The sequence below is a fragment of the Mirounga angustirostris genome, unplaced genomic scaffold (genome assembly GCF_029215605.1).
Source record: "Mirounga angustirostris isolate CCGP_5_RB_7025 unplaced genomic scaffold, mMirAng1.0.hap1 SCAF_14, whole genome shotgun sequence".
In the NCBI taxonomy this organism is placed as follows: domain Eukaryota; kingdom Metazoa; phylum Chordata; class Mammalia; order Carnivora; family Phocidae; genus Mirounga; species Mirounga angustirostris.
The window spans coordinates 58,490,880-58,518,855 of record NW_026991722.1 but is presented as its reverse complement, the minus strand read 5'-3'; the positions used below and the strand labels follow the sequence as shown (position 1 = coordinate 58,518,855).

The following is a 27,976-nucleotide window of genomic DNA, read 5'->3' as shown; positions in this document are numbered from 1 at the left end:
ATGTGGTTAGTTTTTATTTCAATTATTATAGTCTTCAACTCCAGAATTTCCATCTGGTTCTCTTCATTAACTTACGTTTGATATGACACTGTCCTCATTCCTTCCTTTACTTTACTCATGCTTTCCTTTCGTTCTGTGAACAATTTATAACGGTCACTTTGAAGTTTTTTTCTAAGTCCAACATCTTAGTGTTCTCACACGTAGTTTCTTTTTTTTTTTTTTTTTTTTAAGATTTTATTTATTTATTTGACAGAGAGAGACACAGCGAGAGAGGGAACACAAGCAGGGGGCGTGGGAGAGGGAGAAGCAGGCTCTCTGGAGCAGGGAGCCCGATGCGGGACTCGATCCCAGGACCCTGGGATCATGACCTGAGCCGAAGGCAGTCGCTTAACCAACTGAGCCACCCAGGCACCCTCACACGTAGTTTCTGTTCCTTAAATTTTTCTCCAGTCTATGGATCATACTTTTTTGTTCCTTTGCATGCCTTAAATTTTTTTTTAAACTGGTCGTTTTAGTTAATACAGCAAATTTGGGTACTTGAACCCTCTCTGGGGCTTGTTACTGTTACTTGTTTGTTTAGTGACTGGCTGGAATGTGTTAGTGAACTCTTACTCCCCCCTCCAGGAGGCACAGCTTTGGGCCTGCCTGCATGCCTGTATCCCATCCTGGGATGACCACATTTTGATGGGAGTAAGAGGGACAGCAGCCCCAGGTTCTCTTGGCTCATCTATCCTAGCCTTTTAAGCTGGGGCAGGGACTGTATTCTGAGTATTCTCAGGGCCCAGTGTTCTGAGCCACATCTAAGGTAGAGCTTCCATTCTACCAGTGGGCGTTGTGTAGAAGGGATGCCCAACAGGTAGCTGGAGGCAAGATAGAAAACATTGAAAGCCCTCTGGCTGGAAGCTAGAAGAGAGGGAGGCCAGTGTTGTTGTCTGCAGCAGTCTGGAGTAGAGGTTCTGCCTCCCTGGTTCAAATACCACAGACTCTCGGGGTTCTTTTACTGAATATTTATAGATATTCCTTCTTTTGTTGTTTGCCTGCCCTTAGGACTGTTTCCACAGGTTTTAATTGGTGGGGCTTTGGGGTTTTGTTTTGTTTTTGTTTTTTCCATTTTCAACGATTTCACTGGAGAGTGGGTCAGTGACGCTCCTTATGCTGTCATGCCTGAAGTAGATCTCAGGACCTTCCATATTCATTTTCCAAAGACTCTACATAGAGGAAAGACTCTTAAGCCATAGCACAACTTTAATGTTGTTTAAAATGTATAAGATTGTTAGAAAAGATTACGTAGCTTTATTAAAGTTTTCATTTTGAGACTTTATCATTGTCTTGGCTCAATGATATACAGTATTTCCTGCTAATTTGGGAATATGTTTATATTAAAATGGAGGACTCCTTATATCTGTCATTTCAGGTATATGTAAATCCTATAACTGAGACAAACTCAGAGTTTTAACAGTATCCAGAGTAGACTAAACTCATGCATATAATTTTAAAAGTTACCTTTTATGTTTTTATGGAAGTAACATTGACTGTAGAGGAGAAAACCTGTTAAGTTCTTCCATAGGCTTCTTTTTGCTATCTTATATATAATTCTAGCCTTTTTTTTTTCTTTTAAACCAATTGAATCATTTTGTATCTGCTTCCCCCAGAGGGTAAATACTAGTAATATGCATGCTTCACATGTATTTGCCTCTGCAAAATTTACACATGTCATGTAATCTTCATTTTAAACTATGGAAAAGGTGTTGTTATGCCTCAAGGGCAGGGTCTTAGAGAAATTGGTTTGTGGTTTCTCCCAACTATGATGGGAGAACTATGCCTCTTTCAGATTGTTTCCGCCCTTCTGCTTCCTTTCATAAAACCTCTCTCCCCCAATTTTTTTTTGTAATCAAGATTACAAAAATAATACAAGAATACAATATGAAATAAAATTCTATAACCTTTTTTTCAGCTCTCCTACTTGAGATATTCATGCATAACAGTAGTATGTGCATCCAGATTTTGTGAAATATATTTTAATTCAATATTCTGTTTCTGATAAGTGCATCCATAGTTCTGGCACATCTGTCTTGTTTCCTTGTAGTAAGCAAATTACAGTCTTTCCTACCAGGAAACATGAAATGGATTTATCACATTTTGTCGACTTTATTGCTCTGTATTTTCTGTTTGGCAGTCTTGGTTTTCTTCATTCTGTTTTCCTTGAGAACACTGCAGGATTTCCTTTAGTTCCATGCAGATGCTCTATGGGATCTCATTTTCATATTCTCATGGTTTAAATATTCAAGACCGATTTTAAAAAATCAAAAGTAAAAAAAAAATATAAAGAATTTTAAATCCTAGCAGAAGAATGATTTATAGTTCTGAATCTGGGAAGGTTTTTTAGAAAACACTATCTTATTTACTATCTTAACCATACTTCGGTAAGTGAAAAGTAGACTGTTAATAATCCCTTATTTTTGTTTTATTACTGTTCTCCTTTTCTTTCTAGGTTCGCCAAGCGGCTTTTCAGTCTCTGGGACCTTTCATATCTACTTTTGCTAATCCATCTAGCTCAGGCCAGTATTTTAAAGAAGAAAGCAAAAGCTCAGAAGATACGTCAGTAGAAGACAAAAATAGGTATGATTTCTTTAAACTTTTCAGCTTTTATTGCTTGTGAACATATTTTTCATTTCCTCTATTTTATAATAAATTTTCTTTTTGGAGACTTTGCTATTTCTCTTGATTGTAAAAATTGGTAAATATTTTTAAAGAGCTATATTTTAAATACATTTGTTAAATGTCTCTTTGGTCAGTTACATCTTAAGTGAGAAGATGAAGATGAGTGTAGCACACTGAGCTTGATCCTGGCTATAGAGAAAAGTATAAATGATAGATGTGATGATAATTTTTGAATAAGTTTATTTAATAAATTAGTTACCTAGTAAACCATCTGTTGACATTTAGGTGAAGTAATGGTCATACAATTTAAAGGGTTTAGTGTTTTAAGGGGTAAAACCTAATTTAGGAATATGTTTGTTTAGTATGTAGTCCATTTCTTACTATTACTTTTCCTTTCAGTCAATTATTTTAATTGTGGATCTTGAACTCTGCAGAATGATGATTATAATCTCTCAATCGAGAGGGAAAGTATTATAATGATTAGCACCAAATTAATGTACTTATTAACTAGAATATCAACTTTAAGTGTAATAGGGCAACTGATTTTAAAATAAAAAGGACAACTCTGATTTTTATTTTTAAATTTTTTTACATTAAGAAATTTCAAGTTTTTGTTTTTAAAATTTATTATACTATATACTTAGGGGGAAAAAAAATCAAGCCTAACTTAGTGCATGGAAAATATGCACTTTTACAGATGTGCACTTGAAATAATTTAGAACCTGCTTTTTAAACAGTCCCTACTATAATGCTTGAGTTACCATAGTGTCTTGTCCCTCCCTTGTCATGATGCTAATGGACATTTTCTTCTGTAGGTCTTGATACTGTGATATTTGCTTTCTTGGTGTTTTGATTTGGCAGTTCTTCCTTTCTTCTCTGCTGCCTTGTTTTACCTTTTTGCCCGTTCTCCTACTGTCCTGCTGAATAGCCAAACAAACCTGAGGTACTGTTTTTTGTAAAGGAAGAAAATCACTCTAAACCTGTCTTCCTAGCAAGCAAATTCTGTCAGTTCTTTTGAAAAACAGCTGCTGCAAGGAGTTTGACAAAAATGATGATGGGGGGAAATGTTACCTGTTTTTCATTTTTAAAGTCAACATACCTTGTTCACTACGTAATTATGCGAAGACTATTACATAACTTTTATTTATTTTTAAATCTGGAGAAAGTCTAGTAAGTGAAAATACAAATTTACAGAGAATTGTATAGGTCAGGGGTCAGCAGACTTTCTGTAAAAGGCCAAATAATAAATATTTTCAGTCTCTGCCACAACTGCTGTACTCTGCCTTTGCAGCGTGAAAGCAGCCATGGACCGCACATAAGTGGATGGGCTTGGCTGTGTTCCAATAAAACTTTATTGACAAAAATGTTTGGTGTGGCTACCATGGCCAGTAGTTGTACTGACTGCCCGTGTAGGACATTACTGGAAGAGATATTTAAAGGTAGTTATCTTTTACCTACAAACCTTAATTCCTCTTCCATTGTAATGAGGTATGTCTTAATGTCAAGTCAGTACTCTTTGTAGCATTGGATTTTCACTATGTTGTTAGACTTTATTGAATTGTGTTAATGGTAGAGGGGAGGGAAGAGAGAATTTCTGGCTAAGGAAGGAGTTGTGTTAAATACCATTAAAACTGTTGTGTAGTTTTACTTCCTAACTTCAAAAAAAAAGTTTTATGTATTATTAATCTCAGAACCATTAGTTTGTTTACCCTCTCTTAAATACTGCCTGACTTTTGTTCTAAGCTGTCTTAAAACTTGTTTGTTATTTAAGATTGGTTGATTATGCAGAAATTAATTGAGCACCTACTATGAACCAGCTCCTATAGATAGAAATCGAGAACTCGGTTCCTGTTGTCAAGGTCCTCTCAGTTTTCCTAGAATTCAGATCTCTCAAACAAATATCTTACAAAAGTAAGCAAGTTTTTGACAGTCTGTTTCCACTACTATTTATTATATAGTTTCATCTGACCCTGGAAACATTTAATGTCACTTAATACTCTCTGAAGCCTTAATTGATTTTAAACCTCTGACGTTGTATACCGGATTTATCTTTCACCCTAGATCAGGCTATTCATGCTTCTTGGAAGGTGTTCATAAAGGCTACTTCCAGAAGCAGAGTTAAACATTCATATTTGCATTTTTAAATTATGTAACATAAGCATTCCCTTTTCTTCTTAGTTGATCAACTGTTGTATTATATTGTTCTCCGAATACACTATGTTCTTTTGGTTCTCTCTGCTTTCTGTTCAAGAAGCTGTTCTGTTCCATCCATACCCATTTAACAAAGTGAATTGTCAGTGTGTTTGCTGTCTCTAGACTCACTACCTCCATGAATCTTTTCCTGAGTTTTTTGGGAAATACAGAGCTTTTGCATCTTGGCTGTCAGCACTGGAATATGAGCACAGATTTCTGATCCGTATCTTTTCAGTTGTGTATTTGCGTATATGCTTAGGCCAGCCGACTGCAAGTCCAGCTGCTGTAGCAGTCGAGTTCTGAATTTCTGCGTATAGAGCACCTTCACTGGGCCTGGCAAATAGTAAACCTTGAATGAATTGTAAGGAAAGCTTTAATCTCAGAAGCCTTAAGTAGTTACACCACTTATGCCACTTTTTGTCAGCTTAGTGTAATGCCAGCTGCATGAAAGTAAAACTGATGGCTGTTGGTACAAATTTGGAAGTATTTCAGTGATATTAAAACTTCATTTAGTTAATTCACAGTACAGGAAAGATGTATGTTCTTTGCTTTCGTGTCAGGACATAGTGCTGCTTTAACCAGATGTCATTTTCTCCTGAAATACGTGTACTTATTTTTCTAGGCCCAGAGTCTCTAGTCCAGAACTTGGAGAGTATTAATAGGAAACTTATGTAGACACTAAAGGAAAATTAAGGTTCTTTTAGAGAAATGTCTGGCTCACCCTGGTGCTCTTGTTACCTGCATCTCTTAGGAGATGGGGTAATTCTCTCATTTTGCAGAATCAGAGGTCTTTTTAGCTTTCAAAATGATTTTTGCTTTTATAATAGCATTTGGAAATCTGACAACTAAGAATATCAGAATTTTAGTTTTTAGCAGCTTGATCTTGCATTGACTAGCTCCCAGCTCTTGGAAAAATCAGTATTCAGATAATTTATATTTTTGACAATTCGAAGCAACTGTTATTCATACATGTAGTAATTTTTCCCAGAATTTAACAGTAGGGAAAATTTTTTTGTCTCCTTGAAACTATACTAGGAGTTTTAAGTTTGGACAGACTAGTAATGTAACGTTAGAGAAATAGAATGACTTAGCCGTTCTTTTTTTTTTTTTTCCTAAGAATATTAAAGTTTAATCTTAATGGCATGGTGAGAATAGTAATCAAGGAATTTCAGGCCCATGGGATAGTTTTGCATACTGAATGGCCTTTGTTGTTGTTGCTGCTGCTGTTTGGGGGGGGGTGGGGCAAAGGGAGAGAGAAAATCTTAAGCAGTCTACACTCCCAGTGTGACTCGAGTCCAAGGTGGGGCTCCATCTCGTGACCCTGAGAGCATGACCTGAGCTGTACTTGAGAGTCGGACGCTTAACCCACTGAGCCACCCAGGTGCCCTCTGAATGGCCTTTTAATTAGGTTCTTTTTGTGTATTTTAAATGCAGGTGTTTTTTAATTTATCAGATAGTGAAGTCTTACAAGTTTTAACCCATTTGGTCTCCACTCCCACCAAACAGTATCTTGTTACTATAATTTTTAAATTTAGTTTTCATATCAGAAAAACTGCAAAAATAGCACAAAGAATCCCATATGCCCTTCAGATTCTCCAAATGTTAACATTTTACCATATTTGCTTTACTGATCTTTTTTTCTGAATAGTTTGAGGTTTCAGACATATTCTTTTTACCTTTCTTAAATATTTCACTGTGTACTTCCTCAGAATGCAGGCATTAATACATAACCATGGTCCAATTACCAAATTAAGAAATTAACATAGATATAAAATACTGTCATCTAAACTAGAGACTTTATTCAAATTTTACCAATTATCCCACTAAATTCTTTAAAACAAAAGAAAAAATGTCTTTTAATAAGGACCACGTGATTGGAAAATATGTAATTTGTATAGAAGACATTTATTTGGCATAACAGCACTAGCTCCAAGAACTGTTTTGGAGAGGGAAGGAATCTTAAAGGTTGTCTAAGCCAGTCTGTCATCCTTATGAATAAGGAGTAAATGTGGAATCATGGGGACCTTGAAAGACTCACAGGTTTATGGTAATGCAGTGCTGGCACTGGGACAAGGACCTGAGAACTCGGGGCCCAGCTCTCCCAGAGGTGTAACAGCTCTATTATGTGTGCACACCGTCTATTTTATAGTCCTAAGAATCGAGGGGAAACACCAGAAGTAAAATGCTATCACTGTGTGATATGTTTTCACATGACTTCTTACATATTTTTTCTGTATTTTTCAAGATCTGTTAAAATAATCATGTGTTTTTAAAAATACATTATTTTTTAAAATAGTGTGAACATTACCATGAGATAAAGCATAACCAGAGGGAAGTTGATAATTTCATGGGAACATGTACAGTGGCTACTTAACTAGGATATTACACAGGTGTTAATGTCACCTTCCGTTTGCTCAGTCCTGGTAAGCCTCCTGTTTAGTACCTTTTACTGTGTGTATTTAAAGGCACATACTGTTTCAGGGAGCAGCTTTAGTTTTTTCCCACACTCACTTTCAAATTTACCTACACACCCATCCTTACTTCTCTCTCATGTTTCTTATGAAAGGTGTGTCTTGACCCATTGAATCTGTGCACCTCTGTTCTTGAGCTCACGTTCTTCTTTCTTCTTAGAAGGACAGTGCTCTATCAGTGATTTCGTCATCTCCCGTGCCTGCAGTTCCTACATCTCTTCTGACCTCTCTCTCTAAGGCATCCTGAGAAAAATGCCTTCACTCTGTTACTTGGTGTGTCTTTCGTGTTTCCATTCGTCTTTCTTGCCTTGCGCCCATCTAAGACCTGCACACGTCCTTCTGAGGTGATGACCTCCACCTCGGTCCCTGGTGTCTGACCGGTTTCCCGTGGACATCCCCACCCAGAATGCAACCCAGGTACTGCACTCAGCCTGTCCAAACCGGAACTCATTAGCCTCCTCATTACACTGTTCTTGTGTTTTCCACTTTTAGTTGGTGCTACCATGATTTGTTCCGTCGCGCTAGCCAGAAATTTGGCAGTCTTTCCGGATTCCTCCCTTTGGTTCCCATCTCCAGCATGCAGTAAATAAGTAAACAGATCCTACTGGTCCTGTCATCATTTGAATGTGTTTACTTCTTCATAGTCCCAGACGCACTGCCTTCATCCACCAAGTCCTCGCTGGCTCCCCCTGCCCTTCTGGAGTTCCCGCCTCCTATCTCGCCTCCGCCCCATTTTCTACCCCGCTTCCAGGATGCTCTCTCAAAAATAACGCATCTAAAAATGCGATTCTCCCAATTCCTGCCTTATTCCATGTAGCCCATAGGATCAATTCCAGAGGTGTTGGTTATAGAGTACGGTGGTTCTGGCAAAGTTTTTCACCCTGGTCACCCACTGTTTCCTTCTCTTGGCCATAAGGAACTCACGGCTGTTTGCAGAGTGTGTTACACATTTTCTGTCACTCCTGCCTTTGCATATGCCTTTTCTCCCTTGAATACATGTTCTTCCCCTTAGCCTCGTAAACATTTCCTGGTTCTTCTAAACACCGCTCCTGTCATTTTCCTCTAGGCCTTTTCATTTCAACTCCATCCCGCCTCCCGTGCTCGGTGTGCATACTTCTGTACTTACCACTCTGGCGGTTACTTGCTTACATGTTCGGTTCTCCTGTTTGCCTCTAATTTAATCTCCCTGACCAGACCTGCATCTCATTCACATGTGAATCCTCAATACTGGCTTCGTTCCCTGGCTCCTAGTAGGTGCTCAGTATATGTTTGTTAAATTTAATGGAGTCAAATAAAATATAGGGGATAAACATTAAAACTTACTGTAGTGTTTTAGTTTAGATAATGGATGGTGGTAATCAGTGGATTTTAATTTAGGAGCTTGTGCCATCTGTCCTTATCAGTTAAGTCATGACTTTATTTTGGGAAAACCTTTGGGAGTAGAGCTGGCAAGTGTGGAAGAAATAAAAAAACTTCATTTACACTGAAATGGATTTTAATATTTTGTGAGATAGCAAATAAGGATCTTTTCTAATACTGTACAGAGGGTTTTTTTTTTCTTTTCTTTTTTATAAAAGCAAATAGGTTTTCATTCTCAGCTTTTCAATACATCATTGGAGCAGTGGCAATACCATAATCCTAAGAATCAGATCATTTTTGAAGTGCATTGTAGGAATTTATCTTCCTACAGTTTTTCTTTAGTTTAAGAATCCTGAGATTCTACAATGTTATCTTTTCCAACTCATGTAATGCATTAATATCTAGACTTATGCTTAACAGATGTTTACATCTCTGAACACAGAACAACTGATGGAAAAAGAAGCATTACCAGTATATACACTACTCAATTTGTATGGATAATCTGTAAATTTTAATACTGAACTTGTGTAAATACGTTATGTAGTGTCTTTCATTGAGTTTTTTTCAGTAATTATTTTTATACTTTCATTTTTTTTTTCCCAAATGAAACAATAAAAGGATCAGAGATCAAGAAGTCCCAGAGGATGTACAGATCAGGCCAGAGGATGTTTCTTCAGATCCCAGTATTAGTAATTCCAGTGTCAAACTGGAAAACATGGTGGAAGATCATGCTGAAACATCTAGGAAATCTCCAGGTGAAATAAGTGTCCCAGTGGACAGCTCTTTACTTTGTACTTTGTCCTCAGAATCTCATCAGGAAGCAGCTAGTAATGAGAATGATAAAAAGCCTGCTAACTGCAAATCTGCCTTACGGCCAGAAGGTGGCGCCAGTTCACCAGATTCAGCTCTCTTAGATCAGGAATTGTACAACTCCTTCCATTTCTGGAGGACTCCTCTTCCTGAAATAGATCTAGATATAGAGCTTGAGCAGGGCTCTGGGAATACTCTCAGCCCAGAGAGACCAGAAGAAACCTCTGAAGTCATCGTACCAGGTTCTTCAAATATCACTATGGCCACCAGAAAGGAACTTGAAGAAATGATAGAAAATCTAGAGCCACACATTGATGATCCAGATGTTAAAGGTACGGAAGAGTCTATCAAGTTCTTTACTCTAAAGCTGATACATTATTTGCTGACTCTTTTCCCAGAAAAGTTGCCTTTTAAAAATTTATTTTCATGGGGTGCCTGGGTGGCTCAGTCGTTAAGCGTCTGCCTTCAGCTCAGGTCATGATCCCAGGGTCCTGGGATCGAGCCCCGCATCGGGCTCCCTGCTCCGCGGGAAGCCTGCTTCTCCCTCTCCCACTCCCCCTGCTTGTGTTCCCTCTCTCGCTGTGTCTCTCTCTGTCAAATAAATAAAATCTTAAAAAAAAAATTTATTTTCACCATCATCATCATGTATTCTTGTCTTGATAAATAACAATCTGATACTTAGGAAGTTTCGTTTAGGTGAGCTCATCACTGTGTTGCTAACTGTAGCATACATACACAGATTTGTTAATTTACGGATCACTCGCCTTGACATTTACACAGTCATTCAAACATTGCTTTTTAGGGCTGTTCTGGGAGCGCTCACTGCATTCCAGTACCCACTAGATCTCTGACACATCAGAGCACTTAACAAACAGTAATTGAAATATTTGAATAAGCTATGTTAAAAAAATTTTTAACAAATAAGCTAAAAGTGAGAGCATGCCTTTTAAAAAAGACCTATGTACACATACAAGTTTGAGGATCCAACTGTGTTTCAGAAAATGGCTAATCCTGTTTCACTTAAAATAGGACTGTGAATATATAGGCTGCAGGTGAGCGATTTCAGTACAAATACTATATTGTGATTTAATCCATTCTTTCTAGTTCAGCTCTTACACCTGCTGTAATTGAAATCTGTTGCAATGTTCTTTCTGTCCGTCTTGATGACCCTTTTATAACATATGTGTTGATTCATTGATTTGTTCAGCATTTCTTACTGAGCACCTGCTCTTGTGCCAGGTCCTTTCCTAAGCACTAAATATAGAGCAGCAACAAACCAGACCAAAATCCCAGCCTCAAAGAGCACAGAAGGGTGATGCTTAGCACATAAACTGCCCATGCGTCCGATGTTCTGCAGTAAAACGTAGGTGGGCAGTGTCGGGCATTTTCTTCTTAGGCTACAGAATTCCTGATTTTTTTTTTATTTCATTGAAATCTGAGGGCATGTGCAACTTGTGTTAGACGTCAGTAACTATGCCTTGATTTTCCATAGTGTCAGAAGGTGTTTTGAAGGGCTATCCCTTAATTTTGGATGTGTCCTCATTTCTGATTCTGCGATTGTGGGCAGCCACAAACTGTCGGGAAATGTCCACCTTTTTGAACTAGTTATGTTGCATGTGTTAATTTTTTCTTGTCAGCTGGCCTGTAAAATGGTGAAGCAGCACTGCCCAGGGAAACTCCTCAAGTGGAGTTTCGGCGCTCCCAGGCCTGTGTCCCCTGGCCTTCCCCTCGTTGCTTGCCATTAGCGGGCATTGTTGGGAAGCCGTAACAAGGCTGGGGCTGTTGCTTAGAAGGCGCCCTTTGCTTCCCAGTCTTGCTAAATTTAACACTTCCCTTTGTCAAAGCATTTGTGGGGCTTTCTCTCTGTGGATTTTTGGTCAAAAAAATTTAAGTGTTTCCAGCGACTAGGAAGATATTCTTGTCAGAAAAAGAAAGCCCTTAGTCATAGAACAGAAACATAACCCTACATGGAAGGCCAAAGAGGGAAGTAGGAAAACATGAAGAAGGTGTAAGAGACCTTCTTTTCTAGAATACTTACCTAGGGAATTTGAGGTTTTTCTGGCTTTGTCTAGGGCAGTTTGAAAATCTCTGGCATTTGGGGTCACCAAGCGATTCAGGATTGAACTCTATGACTGAGTAGCATTACTGATGCCACCTTGGTTTACTATAGCTAGACTCATAGACTACAAAAGGAAAAAATGCCCAAGCTCACAAAATCTAGATTTCTACCCAGTTTAGGCCCAGTGGAAGAATTTGGGCCATTTTGGTAGCCGTGGTCAGAAAAAATCATATTTTTCCTTTGTTGAAATCAATAAATTGTTAGGAATTTGTGACTAACCACCAGTATGTTGTGTGGAGGAGTGAGAGATTATTATGAAGTTTTAGCTTAACTGTACCAGCTTCTTCAGGGAAGGAGTAAAATTCAAAGTTTCTACGTTGTCCCTACTTCTGAGCATGAGTCACTGGGGACTGTGTTTCTTCACAAGTCTATGATTAAACCAGCCCTGGTTCCTGGGATTTCAGTCTGTATTTTAAGTAAAATGCAGATTTTGATGAAAACCGTGTGTTCAGTTTTCTTAACTTTTTTGTGGTGGTGTATCCTGCTGAAATTTCAGCATTTAGCCCAGCATTAGATTCTACTTCATTCTCTGGCTGGAGAGCTGAGGCATCAGGTTTCCTCAGGAATCAGCACTAGGCTCTGTCTTGATGATCTTTATATATCAGTTTTTTTAGGAAGGTAACTTCACAGTGTAACTCATTTTAACTTTTATGAATGTACAAACCTTAAAGTAGACAAAGAGAAATATGTAGTCCATTTAGAGAGAAGTGACTCATGTAAGGCATTTTCTGTGAAAGGCTTTTGATTAATTACTTTCTGGGAAACAATTAAAATGCGTTAGGGCTCTTTTTCTCACACCCTGTGCATTTTATGTGGGACAAAACATTTTAACCTTTATGTATTGTGCAGTCTCCTTTAGTACTATTTTGATTTTGTTTTGGAAACTTAAAAAGATTCCAGAACGGGGCCTAAACTGATTAAAAGGATTAGTACAAATTGCAACTGGAGTTCTCAAAAGAAGGAGCATACTTTTCATGAGTAACTTTTTATGATTAAACACCTTCAATTTACTTACTTAACTGAGCAGCTAATGACCTACTAGAATAGAAGCTCATCCCGTATGTCTCCTGTATCTCCATTGCCAGGGGCCCAATGTGCTTAGGCTTGAGTTTCATAAATGCTGCAGCCCCGTAATAGGCTGTCTTAATGAAAGTACTAGAATTGCTTTTTTTATAATCTTTAAGTGGAGTGGGGACACACTTTCTGATCTTTGTACTAATTAATTTCGAAGTTAAAATTGATGAATTTTTATATTTTGAGCATCCAGATGGATTGTTACTTGAACAAGCATAACTAAGCAATTTTTTTGCTGCATGTCTCAATTGTTTGGGAGAAGGAAGAATGCCTTATTTTAGTTTTGAATCACTTTTATAAAGAAGGTGTAACACAAAACTTAGACTGGTAATAAAACATATGCCAGATTTAAGAATCACTGCTTGGTAATTTGTCGTTTTGGTTTGCTTGCAAGCAAGACAGCACACACATGGGGGTGTCCGAGTCATTAATTTCATTTTCTAAAGGAATTAGAGGAAAATAAAATAAACTGGAATAAGATATGAGATGTTGAAATGTAACTGCAACAAAAATCTTTGTAATTACCATTGTTTTATGTTGGCAGGGTTTGTGTGACTGCTCTTCTGCTAAAATAGCTTAGTAAGTAAGCCTTGTCAGTTCGATTCATGCATTACCAAAACATAGTTAACTTACACTGAAATTGACTCCTTTTAATAAACTGGAGGTATCTCCAAAACTAGATAGCATTTCTCTTTCATACTAACGCAGAATAATGTACAGTAGTGGATAAGCATTTTTAATCTCATGAAAGCATATTAGTTTTCTACTTTTTCTCTCGAAGGACTAATGATTTACCACAGTAGTTTTTTTTTTTCAGCTTTTTGATGGCAGTAAAACAGTATGCATTTCATTGATAACCTCTAGTGCAAACGGAGGAGAAACTTGCAGGCAGGTTGTCGATTTTGCCGCTCATACACCCTTTCTCTGTTCCGCCCACAGCGCAAGTGGACGTGCTGTCCGCCGCGCTGCGTGCTTCCAGGCTGGACGCTCGCGAGGAGGCCAGTGATGCAGAAAACAGAAGTGATGTGCAAGATGAGCTGGGTGTAAATGAGCTACCAAACTGTAAAATAAATCACGACGCCTCCGTGCCTTTAATCAGCGATGCTGTTGAGGTAATGCACTCAGTAAAGTGTTTATCCAGTGAAAATAGTTCCAATCAGAAGTCTTGTTGGGGGAATAGTTGTAGCTAATCACTTCTTAATTAGTACATTCTGTCTGTTGCTGATTTCGTCAGCTCTCTCTTCAGCATAAAGTAAAAGTACTTGTCACCACATCCTGTCTTTGTGACATGAGTGTCATGTGCAATGCTTGGAAATGTAAATCCCTGTCCTGTCTACATGACCATTTGAGTAGCCTCAACGTGTTAACGTAGCTCACTGCAGTGAAATAGTCTTACTGGAAACAAAGCCCTTTATCAAGAATAATTAACTCTTCCCTTTTCTTTTTGGAGAGGTGCTTTGTTTCTGATCGGACCATTTCACTGCAGCAAGCAACACAGTATTCTGAGCAGAAGATCGGGACTTGAGGCCATGTTGCGGAGGGCCAGTGGCATTATCTGGACTCTGGAGTGTGAGGGTGGGTACTGTTACTAGCATCATCTTCGCTGTGTACTTGGAGCTGTTCTGTGTGATCCTTCCCCGGTTTCCTACCACACCCCCCGCCCCCAGCCAGCATCATGTGGGATCAGTATTTCTTACCCTTGTTTAGAGAAACACGGGGAAGGAATAGCACCACTGGTTGCCAGAAGCAGCCAGTCACAGATCAGAGCGGCTTGACTGATAAGCTCAGGGCAGAGTGCCTGCATACACACTGGGGATGGAGAAGGTTCTTGGAGCGTTAGTGGATTTCTGTTTTGTTTTTTGTTAGGTGACAGCTGGTAGAGTTAGAAATCTTATATAATACCCGTGCTTCAGAATGAAACTGTGTCCACCTGTCATCATTGGAGATTCGAATGCTATGATATTTCTGCATTTTAGAAGGTGTTTTGTTTGTTTTGGAGTTTTTTTGAAGGTGGTAAAAAAGTATATTTGTGAAATTAGAAATAGCCAACAGTAGAAGAAAAACTACATAGGACATCCCATGGCCTCTAAAACATTGACCAAAAGCACCCTCTATAACATAATAATACTATGTATCTTATAAGTAAGCTAATTTTAGATATTGGAACCATTTCAAAATTACTTCTGAATTTACATAGTTTAATGAGTTTATTCTGGGATTCATTTTCATATGTTTAGCAACCTATTCCGCAAGTTTGTCTCAAGTCGGGGGTGTGGGGGATTTCTTATGAGGTCTTAGGCATGTTTATAAGCTTTTAAAAGCTTGAAGAATTTATATGTATTTATATCTCCGGGTAGTCTTGAAAGGTAAGTAACTTAGGAAGATGGTTTAAGTGAAGGACACTTACAGAAGGGATAGTTCTTCACGTAAATATTTTTTCCTAACAGAATATGGACTCTGCCCTTCGCTATATTCATAATGATTCGGACTTGAGCACCAACAGTAGTTTTAGCCCTGATGAGGAGAGGAGATCCAAAGTACAAGTAAGTGACAACAAGTCTTTACGTGGTGAGGGTCTTGTTAATTCCTCTTCGAAACCCATTTCCCACCGAATTTGGTCCTCCTTACAGTGAGCTTTTTAAAAATAAGACTAGTATATCATACTTACGATAAGAAAATTCAAATAGAGTAGAATACAAGCAGAAATCTTCCTCTTCTCACACCTGTGATCACATTCTTCAGAGTAACCACAGATCACAACTCCTTCGTTCCTCCCTTCTGAGAGCGAGAGGGGGAGGGGCAGAGGGAGAGAGAATATTAAGCAGGCTCCTCACCCAGAGCAGAGCCTGACGTGGGCCTCGATATCATGACCGAGATCATGACCTGAGCCGAAATCAAGAGTCGGGCACTTATCCAACTGAGCCACCCAGGTGCCCCGTATATTTCTTTATAAACATTTTATGGGTACAGAAACATGCATACGTACCCCTTTTTGTCTGTCAAAGACAGAATCATGCCATCATACCTAGGTATTTCATGGTGCCTGATTTGCCAAGAATTACAAGATACAGCTCAATTTCAGAGATGAAAGTATGAAAAAGTGTCCCAAAGCCATATAAAGTGCCGTCAGTGGCAAGTTACACTCCAGTTTCAAAAATTTTAAATGTGGGAAAACATGCTTATGGAATATTTGGAGTATGATTGTTCGTACCTTGCCTCTGTGTGTGTGTTGCTCTTCCCATATGCTTACCGCCCGTGCCCACTGGAGCAGCACTGTGTCCCTGCAGTGTTGCCTCTGTCTGGAGAACTACCCTCCGATTCCTTATGATGCCTCTAGGTTCAGTCCTGGGACCTTACATGCGGTGCCGCGCTCATGGTGATTATGGGGGGGTTTCCTAGGTCAAATGGTATATGTTTTTCTTTTTGCTCTCTTTATTAAAAATGGAATTAGTATTCACAGTGTTGTAAACATGCTTTTCACCACTTACATTGCAGACGTATTTTCAAGTTCATAAAAACAGACGGTCTCATTCTCTTAATGAGTTTATTTCAATTTTAGTTCATTTTTTATAAATAGGTAAGTTTATATAGTTCAGAATTCAAAAGGTACAGAGGCATTCGGTGATACTTCCTTCTCGGTTTTCTCCTCCAGCATCCATTTGGCTTTCCCCAAAGCAGCCAGTTTTGTTTCTTTTGTATGTTCTGCCAGAGCTGTGTTATGTATATGTTAGCAAGATTGTGTAGATACTCTTCTTTTCTTCACATTTATATGAACGGTTAGGTGTTTATTCACTTTAAATTTTTATAGGTAATAGCTCAATTTCCATCAAAAGGTGGGTGTTGTTTTTATAAAATCCAGGTTGGTGATAGTCTGCCCATTTTATCACATTCACTAGATTACGTCAGACTTGACCATCCTTGCCAGCGTTGAGAGGTGCTGGTCTTACTGTTGATGCATCTCTTCAATTTACTAATCAGTTCCAATCATCTTCTAAGATCTTACTATTCTTAAGATCTTACTATTTTTCTTCTGGAGTGGCTTCTTTTATTTATATATATTTTTTCCTTAGCATGTTTTTCCTACCTCTTCTCAGTAGATCCCTGAAACTGTGAAACTGGGTTTTTCTCTGCTTGTTGAGATGCTGTGTTAAATTCTTCATCTATTTAAAAATAAGTTTACTCAGTTTATGCCTAGATTGCTAAAATGAATCCCTGCTGTGTGTCTCTCTCCCTCAGGATGTTGTGCCTCAGGCTCTGTTAGATCAGTATTTATCTATGACTGACCCGTCTCGTGCACAGACGGTCGACACGGAGATCGCTAAGCACTGTGCATACAGCCTTCCCGGCGTGGCCCTGACCCTAGGCAGGCAGAACTGGCACTGCCTGAGAGAGACCTACGAGACGCTTGCGTCAGACATGCAGGTGAGTTGAGTGTGGATGGATGGCACAGTGATGTGCCCTTCACAACCTAGGAGGGTTTCTGTTCATGTTCCAGAAAATACTTGGTATTACAGGAAATCATGTGCAGAAGAGCTTTTTTTTTTTTTTAAAGATTTATTTATTTATTTGAGAGAGTGAGAATGAGAGAGAGTACATGAGAGGGGGGAGGGTCAGAGGGAGAAGCAGGCTCCCCGCCGAGCAGGGAGCCCGATGCGGGACTTGATCCCGGGACTCCAGGATCATGACCTGAGCCGAAGGCAGTTGCTTAACCAACTGAGCCACCCAGGTGCCCCCAGAAGAGCTTTTGAAAGTAATACCAAAGAGCTTGCTTTTTGTATGGTCCCAAGTTCCACCGTTTGGAAATTATCATTGCATTTGACGTGCCTAAGTTCCTAACTTACAAATATGTTATTGTGTGAAGTTTATACGTAGATTGATTCTAGACACAGTGTTATAAATGCTGCTTTTATTTTCTTAAAACTTAAATAGAACTGTAGTAGCATTAGCACTGCTGAACTCTGGGCCCTGGTTCAGTGAGTGTTGCAGTAAAGGTGGGGGAAGGTGTGTGTGTGCGTTTGTGTGTGTGCACGTGCGCACATGGGCATGCTCTTCTCCAGACCTACACACTACCAACACCATCCCTCTGAAAGAAAACAAAATGTGAAATGTTGACCCTAGGTCATCTTGTCTGGATATCTGTGTGATTTTGTGGCTCTTTCCCTAGATCTTGTTGACTTAACTTCCCCTGCCATTAAGTCTGGTTTCTATGTCATACACCAAAATTTTGCCCCTCTTCCACAAAATCTCTTTGGTGAAATTAATCCTTTGGTTTTTAAGAAAGCAGTCTGGTTAGACTAATTTATACTGAGATATGAATCATTTTCCCTTAAATGTGTTAGTAATTACTGCATTTTTCAAGGAATTTGTGCTGTTGACTAAGCAAGGTAGGAGTTGGAAATAATCTTGAGAGAACATAGTTTAAGTTCCTTCTCTGACTTATGAGGTTAGGAACAGGGTCCGGGTGAAGTAAATTTATCCTGTGTTCGCACACTTCTTCACCAGTAGAACTGGGCAGGGGACAACAAAGAACCACTCTGCAGAGTACAGTATCCTCCACATTGGTGGTTTTCCATCTTCATTCCACAAGCCTTTCAAGGTTCCTGTGGGGTGTGCACCTCAGGGCCCCTGGTGACTAGGAAGGCCCTGGATGGGCAGGGCTTCTTGCCTCTATCCTCCCTCTCCCCTACCCTCCATCAGAACAGCTCTGCCTTCATCTGCTTGATATGTTGAATGTGGGTATAAAATTTTATTTCAAGAATAGGGTCTAGTGTTTGGGATTGGGGATAAAACCCTTGCTGTAAATGGCTTCTTGGCAAGTAGAGTGTTTTAAGCTAAGTAACAAAGTAAAAAATTTTAAACTAAAGCAACATGAAGAAAAAGATGTTTTTAATGTAAACTTGCCTACATTTTCCTGTTCTTACATTTCCTTAATTGCCAGTTCCTTAAAAACAAGTTTCATTATTGTTTTTTTAACCATAAGATAGACTGTACAAGAATCAGAAGGGGAACAGTCAAGCAAGGATGATACTACCCAGCCTTTGATGGACGTGGGACATCTGTAAATCGGGCATCCAGTGTTCAGAGAACTACAAAGACTATACTCTTAGTGATTTCCAAGTTTTTTCCCCTTTGTAAATGAAAGAATAATACGCACCGTGCAGGGCTTTGAAATTTCTCTGCCAGTTTTTGAGACATAGCAGGCATTTAAAGCTGAGTGTCTATTCTTATCATTACTTCTGTTCCGATTTAATTGTTTGAGATTGGTAACATTTAGATCTAAGTTAGGCTTCATACACCGGCTGAGAGGTAAAGCACTTGGTACTGTGTGCTTCACTTACAAATGCAGTCATCTTTATCTCTGCAGTGGAAGGTTCGAAGAACATTAGCCTTCTCCATCCACGAGCTTGCAGTTATTCTTGGAGATCAGCTGACAGCTGCAGATCTGGTTCCAATCTTCAATGGATTCTTAAAAGACCTCGACGAAGTCAGGATAGGTGTTCTTAAACATTTGCATGATTTTCTGAAGGTAACTTTTAAATTTTTTCTGCATAAAAACAGACTAAAGTTCCACTGTAGAAGTTTTGGTTTTCTGTTCCCACCAAGATTAAGTTTCCATATGTTCTACGTAAGAAAATGTAGCCATGAGCTGATAGTAAGCTGTAACTTAAAAAAAAAAAAAAAAAAAAGAGTCCCATTCTGATCACTTTTGCTGGTGTCCTTTGAATTTTTAATTTTAAAATAATTACACTTAATTTCAATTTTACTTGTTTATTTTTAAAGATTTTATTTATTTATTTGACAGAGCACAAGTAGGGGGAGCAGCAGACAGAGGGAGAGGGAGAAGCAGGCTCCTCGCCGAGCAGGGAGCCCGATGCGGGGCTCGATCCCAGGACCCCGGGATCATGACTTGAGCCAAAGGCAGCCGCTTAACTGACTGAGCCACCGAGGCACCCCTAAATTTCATTTTTGAACACTGTTAGATCATGATTACAAGTCCTTTTTTTTTCTTCAAAATTATTGAATTAAATACATGTACAAAAATTCCATGAACGTTTAAGTTTGGAGGCTTTATGTGATATTTTAGAAGTCCTTATCTTAGGAGACGGTATGGATCTCTGGTCTTGGAGGTGAACAGCTGTGATCTTACAACTTGTTAGTCCTGGAATACTATTGTTTCTTAGACTTTAACCTTGAAGTTGGCTCTTGTAGTTTGAAGTTTTGAGGTACAGAAGTAATATAATCCTACTTTGAAAAAGCATTGGTACTGTGTTAGTATATTTTATACAGATCATACTGAAATTTGTCAGCCCGTCCCATTAGTGTGCCGGTGTGGCTTCCCCTGCCCCCCAGTTCAGAATCCAGTCAGGAATTGCATATTGAATGTGAATATCGCATCTCTTTAGCCCTCTTAGATCTAGAACAGTTTCCTAACTTGTGTCTTTAATGTCATCGGCATCTTTGAAGAGGCCAAGCTGGTTGCTTTGCAGATGCTCCTCAGTCTGAGGGCGGCTACACAGTGAGATTCGGGTCGTGGGTTTGCGTGGCAGGCGCGTCGCCTGTGTGTGCGCCATCCCCGCGTCACTGGCAGTGTAACCCTGGCCACGTGATCATGGTGGCATCGGCTCGCTCCCTCCATTGTAAAACGACCTCTCACCTTCCTGATGAGTGATTACTTGGGGGACGATACTTGCAAACTCTGAACACCTCCCCCCCCCCCCCCCCCCCGCCGCCCCCGAGTCTTTCACCCAGAGCTTTTGTATCCGTGCGTCTATACACGGTTCTCGCCTCAATCTGGTGTTACTGTGTTGGTTGTAAAATACCAATTTTCTGTTTTTATAATTCCTTCTCCATTTATTAGTTGGCATTCTCATGTAAAGCTAATATTTTCCTTCTTTCCCTCCCCCTTCATGGAAGTTTTTTTTAGTGTTAAGTGTGAACTCTGGAATTTTTTCTGTTCAGTGTAATCCATTTCTGTCCTTGGTTCTGAGCATCAGTTTGGCTAACAGGAACCCCTGAAAGCCGCCTCCTGGGCCCCTTTGATCTGTCCCCTCACGTTAAGCACAGCCTTCCTTCCTTCTACCCCACCTTCTCCTTTCTCTGCCCCAGCCCCGAGTCAGCTGTTTTCTGGTGGAGAGCAGTAGTTAGAACCACGCCCCAGGCCCTGGATATGCCCCTGCTCCCTGGGGGGTCATCTCCTTTCCGCCTTCTCGGGGGACAGGAGCTGGGAGCGGTTTTTTGGTTTGGGTTTTGTTTTTTTTTTTAAATTACTGAGTTCATACTGATAACTCAGCTTCCAGTCCCACACCGCTTCCTTTCCTTTTTCCACTTCCTATTTTTTCTTTTCTCTCACGGTAAAAACTCTGTTCTTAATGTGAACATACTCAGTCGTGCACTCAGTTCCACAGCATACATGGAGTTTCAGAATTACTCCACCAGTATTAATTCTAACATCAACTCACCCAAAAAAACGTTCAAGATTTCCTTCAGCACTTTGTCCTTTAGAACATATCCCATGAACATCTATAGTCAGAGTTTTTTTTCTGCGTGATTCTTAGCTGATATACAGTTAGGTTTGTTTGCTTCTGTTTATATCAAATTTTAGGGTTTTCCCCCCTTGCTGACCATAAACCTCCTTTAAAATGGCTATAGAGCAATTATTGGGATAAATGTTTTTTCACTCACCAAATATTTATTGAGCACCTACCATGTGCCATCATGGTGCCAGGCACTGGGCTCACATGTGTAAGAGCACATTACTGTCTTCAAAGAGTTCACAGTTAACCAGGGTGTCCTATGAACATAGCGGGTCAGTCCTGCCATATATCTGTGACCAAGGTACTGTAGGGTTCAGAGGAGGTCACGTATGGCTCAAGGAACAAATATTTCAAAAAAGGATAAGACTCTTGAAGGTAAATGGGATTATTGGGGAAAATGGCCTTAACGTCAATTTTAAAACAGTCTGAGAACTATCTGTTCTCAGAAGAATTAACTATATTATAGTTGTTTTCAAGCAGTCTAGTAAGAGTAATAATGCCTATATCTTAGCGAATATTTTTATTTTGTCACTTCAGCTTCTTCATATTGACAAAAGAAGAGAATATCTTTATCAACTTCAGGAGTTTTTGGTGACAGATAATAGTAGAAATTGGCGCTTTCGAGCTGAACTGGCTGAGTAAGTTCTAACAGTTTATTGGACTCTGTTTTGGAGGGGTATTTACTTACTTCATCTTTACCTTTTTGGGATTTGTTCATTACTTTGTGTAGATACAAGTTTCTGTCTGGTGTTCTATAAAACATTTCTTGAAGTGCAGGTCTTGCCAGCAGTGAATTTTCTCAGCTTTTTTTTTTTTTTAAACCTATTTCACCCTTTTTTTTCTTACTGTGGTAAGATTTAGTACACTCATGGTGTTGTGCAACCATTACCATTATCTAGTTTAGAACATTCCATCCTCCCAAAAGGAACACCATGCCCTTTCACAGTCATTCTTCATCCCTCTGTGCCCTCAACTTCTAGCAACCATTACTTTACCCTCTGTGGGTTTGCCTATTCTGAACATATCATATAAGTGGAATTTTATAACATGTGGCCTTTTGTCTCTTGACTTCTCAGCATGTTTTCAAGATTCATTTGTGTTGTAACATACGTCAGAACTTTATTACTTTTTATGACTAATACTCTGTTGTATACCACTTTTTAAAATTCATTCATGCCTCGGTGCATGTTTGGGTTGTTTCTACATTTTGGGTTGATGTGACTGGTGCTGTTATGAACATTCATGTACAAGTTTTTCCTTGAACACCTATCTTCACCTATTTTGTGGTGGATTTGATGGATTTTTTGATAATTCTGTTTAATTTGTTGAGGAGCCACCAAACTATTTTCCACAACAGTTCTACCATTTTACATTCCCATGAGCAATGTACAGGGATTCCAGTTTCACCACATCCTCCCCAACACTTGGTGTTTTCCTTTTTTTAACAAATTATAGCCATCATTATAGTGATTGCAAGGCAGTGTTTTGTGGTGATCTTGATCTGCATTTCCTTAATGACTGGTGGTGGTTAACACCTTTTCATATGCTTGTTGACCATTTATATATAATCCAGAGAAATGTCTATGCAAGTCCATTGCCCATTTTTTAATTGGGCTGTTTGTCTTAAATTGGGTTGAGTTGTAAGAGTTCTTTATGTATTCTGGATTCCAGACCTCACTTGCATTTTTAAAAGATATCTTTGCTGGGTATATAATTGGGACTGACAGTCTTGGTTGTTTTTTGTTGTTGTTTTCTTTGTACATTAAAGGTTCACTTCACTGAGTTCTGGCTTGCCAGGTTTTTGACTGAAAATAGGCACATCTCTTCTGCCATTAGTGTGGAGGGTTGGGTCCATCTAATCAGGAGCAAGCTGGGTTTGGGCTTTGCTATTGCTATGATTGCCTTCAGTGCCCAGTAAGCTTTGCTGCCTCTCACCATGGCCTGCCGGTGCCTTTTGCTGAGGGTGGGAACCGGGGTGCCAGGGGGCTTCCTCCTGTGTTTGTGTTCCACCCTCAGCTTGCAGCTCTCGTGCAGCCTTGTAAACCGGGGCGGGGGGGGGGGGTCTCTTCCCCTCCCCCAGCTGTAGACCGTTGTTAGGACATGGTAGGCTTGTGCTGGGAAAGGGGAGAATTTCTGTTATTTCGGTTCAGCCTCAGTCTCTGGGAGGCCCTGGGTCCCTGGGCTTTCTCAGAGTCTTCCCCTATCCCTGTAGCATCCAGTCTCTGCCTTGTATTTGTGGTTCATGTTGGGCAGAGGTTCCTGCCCCTCCTCAGCAGGAGGAGACTTCTGTTGTTATCAGTGTAGGGTCTTTGCTCAAGGTTTGCTGCCCCCCTCTCTGGGAGAGAGTTCTTCTCTTCTGCCCCCCGCTGCAGTGTGTTTGCCTATGCCCATGGGTGAATGGGCTTTGCTGCCCTTCTGTGTCAGCACCGTAAGGCTCACGCTCAGTAAAGAGAAGGGCCCAGGGGAGTGTGTGGGGCTTTATGCCTGTCTCCCAAGATGTGTCACTCATTTCCTGCCTACTGAATCACAGCCTCTCTCTGGTTTGCTTTCCTGACCCCAGACTTTCTCATGTGGTGTGCACCCAGGGGAGGCCAGCAAGAAAGTTCGCAGTGTCAGAAAATGGAATCGATAAATGTGCCTCTCATCTCTGAGTGTTTTATATATATGTACAAGCACATGGGTCATTGTTATGTATATTCATGCTTTTGGTTTACTCCCTACTGATTACGAATGTAAATAGTCTTAAACATAAAATCTGAAAGGCAGAAATCTCATTCGTATCAGAGGTATTTTTTCAAGGGCATTGTTGTGTCTACTCAAAGTAGACTGGTGGACGCGGTCAGTCTTCAGGTCTTCCCAGATGTAATAGGAACAGTCACTAGAGGATTTCTTCATTTCTGTTATCCCTAATAAACGTATCATTCATTCCCTTAGAAGCTGCTCAGAGCCTTGACAGATACACATCAGGCTACCTAATATTGCTAGAACTTCTTATCTAGGAAACTGATTTGTAGATGGAAGTTTCTTAGCATTCTGAACAGTTACTGTGGAAAAAATGTGTTTCATGTCCCAATTGAACATAGTAGGAAATGCATTGCTCTGTCTCAGTCCCTGTGGACACAAAATTCTACATTTGTTTTCCTTACGTTCTGAGGGGAAGAGATACTTCTTGAACTTGCATAGTGTTTAAATGCATTTCCAGATACAGACTAGAGAGAGCTCTATGCATGAGAGACCATGTTAATCACTAGTCTTTGCATGTGTTCATCTTACAAATAGTATCCAGTATTACAAATTATTCAGATGATTAATCTATTTTCATTTATTTTAAAATTTTAATTATATTTTTATTTTTATAATTCACTTTTATAGACAGCTGATTTTACTTCTAGAATTATATAGTCCCAGAGATGTTTATGACTATTTACGTCCCATTGCTCTGAATCTATGTGCAGATAAAGTTTCTTCTGTTCGTTGGATTTCCTACAAGTTGGTATGTATTACAATTTTTATAATTTTAGAACTGTACACTATTCAAGAAGATCCTAGAACTCCTCACTTCTCTGTGTTCCCCCTCCTAGGTCAGTGAGATGGTGAAGAAGCTGCACATGGCGACACCCCCCACGTTTGGAGTGGACCTCATCAATGAGCTTGTAGAAAACTTTGGTAGATGTCCCAAGTGGTCTGGTCGGCAAGCCTTTGTCTTTGTCTGCCAGGTAAATAAAGACTTAACCATTTCTATCTGTGAAGCTTCATTTCTTCTTCCGCTCTTTGCCTTTCGACACCCTCTTTCTTATCCTTAAGGAACAGAGTTTTGCAGCTGGCTCTTCGTAGGATCACCTGTTCCCTAGAGTAGGTGCCTGCCTGGCTCATCCCACAGCCATCCACTAGGGGGTGCTCGGGGTCCATGGTACGTGTATAAATGCATGTGACTGTGCACACTGCACACTCCAGGACTCAGTGGAACCATTAAAAAACTGTAGGGACTTAAAATTATGTCATCTTAGTTTTGAGTTCCCAAAGTGTCTGGAATATTGGTTTAAAAAGTAACTAAAATCTGGAGTACTTCGGTTGTTATTAAAAGATAATGTTCGCCCGTATTCTGGTTTGGTAGACTAACTTGGCAAATGTCAAGCAGCTGTTTGTCTTCCCCAGACTGTCATTGAGGACGATTGCCTTCCCATGGACCAGTTCGCCGTGCATCTGATGCCACATCTGCTAACCTTGGCGAACGATAGGGTTCCAAATGTTCGAGTGCTGCTCGCAAAGACATTAAGACAAACCCTGCTAGAGAAAGGTGGGTGGGTGGCTCTGTTGGGAAAACCGTATGTGGCGGGGAGGAGGCGTGTAGACTGCGTGGAGGGAGAAGTGTTGTATGTCCACAAACATAATGTGACAGGAGAAGATCTGTGAGTTGTTAATGGGGGTTCCCCCTGAGAGAGGACACAGATTGGAGGACAGGGACATGTTCGCCTTTCTGCCCCAGGGGCATTTCTTTTATAATTGCAGACTTAGTTTGAGAGATTGGATAGTCACTTAAGACGGGAGGAAAAACTCTTGCCTTTGGTCTGCCCCGCATGACGTGTGTTACTGCTGTTCTAGGCCAGGAGGCATGTTTGTGTGTCCTCCTTCTCTTCATTCTTTACACAGAAGACAGATGCCCCCTACTACTTGCTCTGCTGCACATCCTAATAAGCTGCTCAAGATTTAGCTTGTTTTATTTATTGTCATCCCCCCAAAATACCTAATAAATATCATTTAATGCATGAACTCGTGAACGAAGCACAGAAAGGTTCGTAATAGACGTCTAAGAATACGGGTAAATGAATACTGCTTTTTTCTCCTTTAGAATTCATTTATCGTTGTTTTAATAGCAATTACAAGGAAATGGCTAGAGAAGACTGGTTTTTAGTCATGTGTGATTGGTATTTGGGATGTTTTTACTGAGTGAATTAATAGCTATCACAAGTATAAGTTTTAATGTATTTATTAGCTTTGCTACCATTTAATCTGTTCTAAAAATAATCAAGATAAATCTAATTCTCATGTTTGGGGATTTTTTTCATATCACACAAATCAATTCAGATTACCGTTTATAATTCAACGTAGCTTGTGTTTATACTTTATGACTGAGAACTTCGTATACTTGCACCTGATAAAACTGAATTGTTAAACTAATTTTATTTGTAATCTGCATTTTGCGTCTCCAGAATATTTCTTAACCTCTGCCGGCTGTCATCAGGAAGCCGTGGAACAGACCATCGTGGCTCTTCAGATGGATCAGGACAGTGATGTCAAGTATTTTGCAAGCATCCACCCTGCTAGTACCAAAATCTCTGACGATGCCATGAGCACAGCTTCCTCAACCTACTAGAAAGCTGGAACCTCACTGTCCTCCTGCTTCCTCGGGAGCCAAGGGCTGACAAGTGCCCCACACGTGTGATCTAGGACAGCCTCTGGGAGGAGGAGAGACCTTCCTCTCTCGCAGACTCAATTGCAGGTGCAAGTTGCCTACACTGATACCAGGGATTTTAAGAGTCAAGAGAAAGTACAGTAAACACTATTATCTTATCTTGACTTTAAGGGAAAATAATTTCTCAGAGGATTATAATTGTCACCGAAGCCTTAAATCCTTCTGTCTTCCTGACTGAATGAAACTTGAATTGGCAGAGTATTTTCCTTATGGAAGGGAGGAGATTCCCAGAGACCTGCATTGCTTTCTCCTGGTTTTCTTTAACGACAGATAGACGGAGTGGCAGCCAGAAGGCGGCTGTGAGCCAGGATGTAAAGAGATCTTCAGTATTAGCCCGCACTGTCCCCACGCAGGCAAGGACCTGTTGGTTCTGTGGCCAGCTGCCCAGCCCAGCCCTAAGTGTGAATAGTTTTTGGCGTGTGTAAATGCGAAAGGAGATTTGGGGGGGGAGGGGTTCTCCTAAGGGCTTGATGCTAACACTAAAGTAGAATCTGATTTTAACTCTTAAATGCAGCATATTGCTGTGCACATTTACAGAACGTTGGCTGAGTATCTATGTCCTGATTTTCTTCATGCTGGTCATGACCTGAAGGAGTTTATTGGCACATGTGCTGTATGTCAGGTGTTTTTAACTTGATCATGATCGGCTCTAGGTGCAGCTTTCCTTCCCATGCTGTACATACCTGTGACCACTCTCAGGAGTGCTGCGGTCTTTAATCATGCTGTCTAAACTGTTGTGGCACAAGTTCTCTTGTCCGAATAAAATTTATTAAGATCTATAGAGAGAGATACACACTTCTGATTGTTTTCTAGATGTCTGCAAATAAATGCAATTTGTGACCTGTATTAATGATTTAGTATGAAGTGGGAAAACTAGATTAAAATATTTGTCTTTTAACTAGTTTAGTAATTTCTTTGCCATCTGCACGTGCCACCCAGGGCCAGGTTCTGTTGTTCGGCGGCAGTCCCCGCAGGACAAGTGTGCGCCAGGTGCCTGGTCCTGGAGCCCGGCCCCCAGGGGCAGGTCCGGGGCGGCGCTGGCTTGCGCTGACCGCAAGCAGGGGGGCCGCCCTGTCTGTGGCTCGGGGTCGGCCGCCCGGCCAGGCCGTGCGCACTGCTGCAAGGACACAGCCGGCCTGCCAAGCCTGGCTTGGAGGACCGCGGCCCGAGTCCCCGCGGTGCCTCTGTGAGCCTTGGTTTCCGGGACTCGGGACTCGCCAGGCAGGGACTCCTCAGGGTCGCGTGAGCAGGTCAGGCCCCCTCGAGGCTGCTTTCTGTACGG

The 27,976-nt window shown here is 40.3% G+C and overlaps 1 protein-coding gene across 7 annotated transcripts in view; it reads left to right on the top strand.

The window, feature by feature from the left end:
• Positions 1 to 27,479, top strand: part of PPP4R1 (protein phosphatase 4 regulatory subunit 1) — a 60,851-nt gene extending 33,372 nt beyond the window's left edge. For 6 of the 7 annotated variants that reach the window (XM_064577915.1, XM_045870464.3, XM_064577917.1 and 3 more), the window contains 11 exons: positions 2,492 to 2,619; positions 9,303 to 9,826; positions 13,627 to 13,799; positions 15,135 to 15,230; positions 16,924 to 17,109; positions 19,052 to 19,213; positions 21,759 to 21,859; positions 24,594 to 24,714; positions 24,803 to 24,937; positions 25,377 to 25,518; positions 26,432 to 27,479. In XM_064577915.1, coding sequence (XP_064433985.1) covers positions 2,492 to 2,619; positions 9,303 to 9,826; positions 13,627 to 13,799; positions 15,135 to 15,230; positions 16,924 to 17,109; positions 19,052 to 19,213; positions 21,759 to 21,859; positions 24,594 to 24,714; positions 24,803 to 24,937; positions 25,377 to 25,518; positions 26,432 to 26,595 — 1,932 coding nt within the window. In that variant the 3' untranslated portion in view covers positions 26,596 to 27,479. The remainder of the gene's footprint in view (positions 1 to 2,491; positions 2,620 to 9,302; positions 9,827 to 13,626; positions 13,800 to 15,134; positions 15,231 to 16,923; positions 17,110 to 19,051; positions 19,214 to 21,758; positions 21,860 to 24,593; positions 24,715 to 24,802; positions 24,938 to 25,376; positions 25,519 to 26,431) is intronic. The other variant, XM_045870466.3, reaches the window with a different exon arrangement.
• The last annotated feature ends 497 nt before the right edge of the window (positions 27,480 to 27,976 follow it).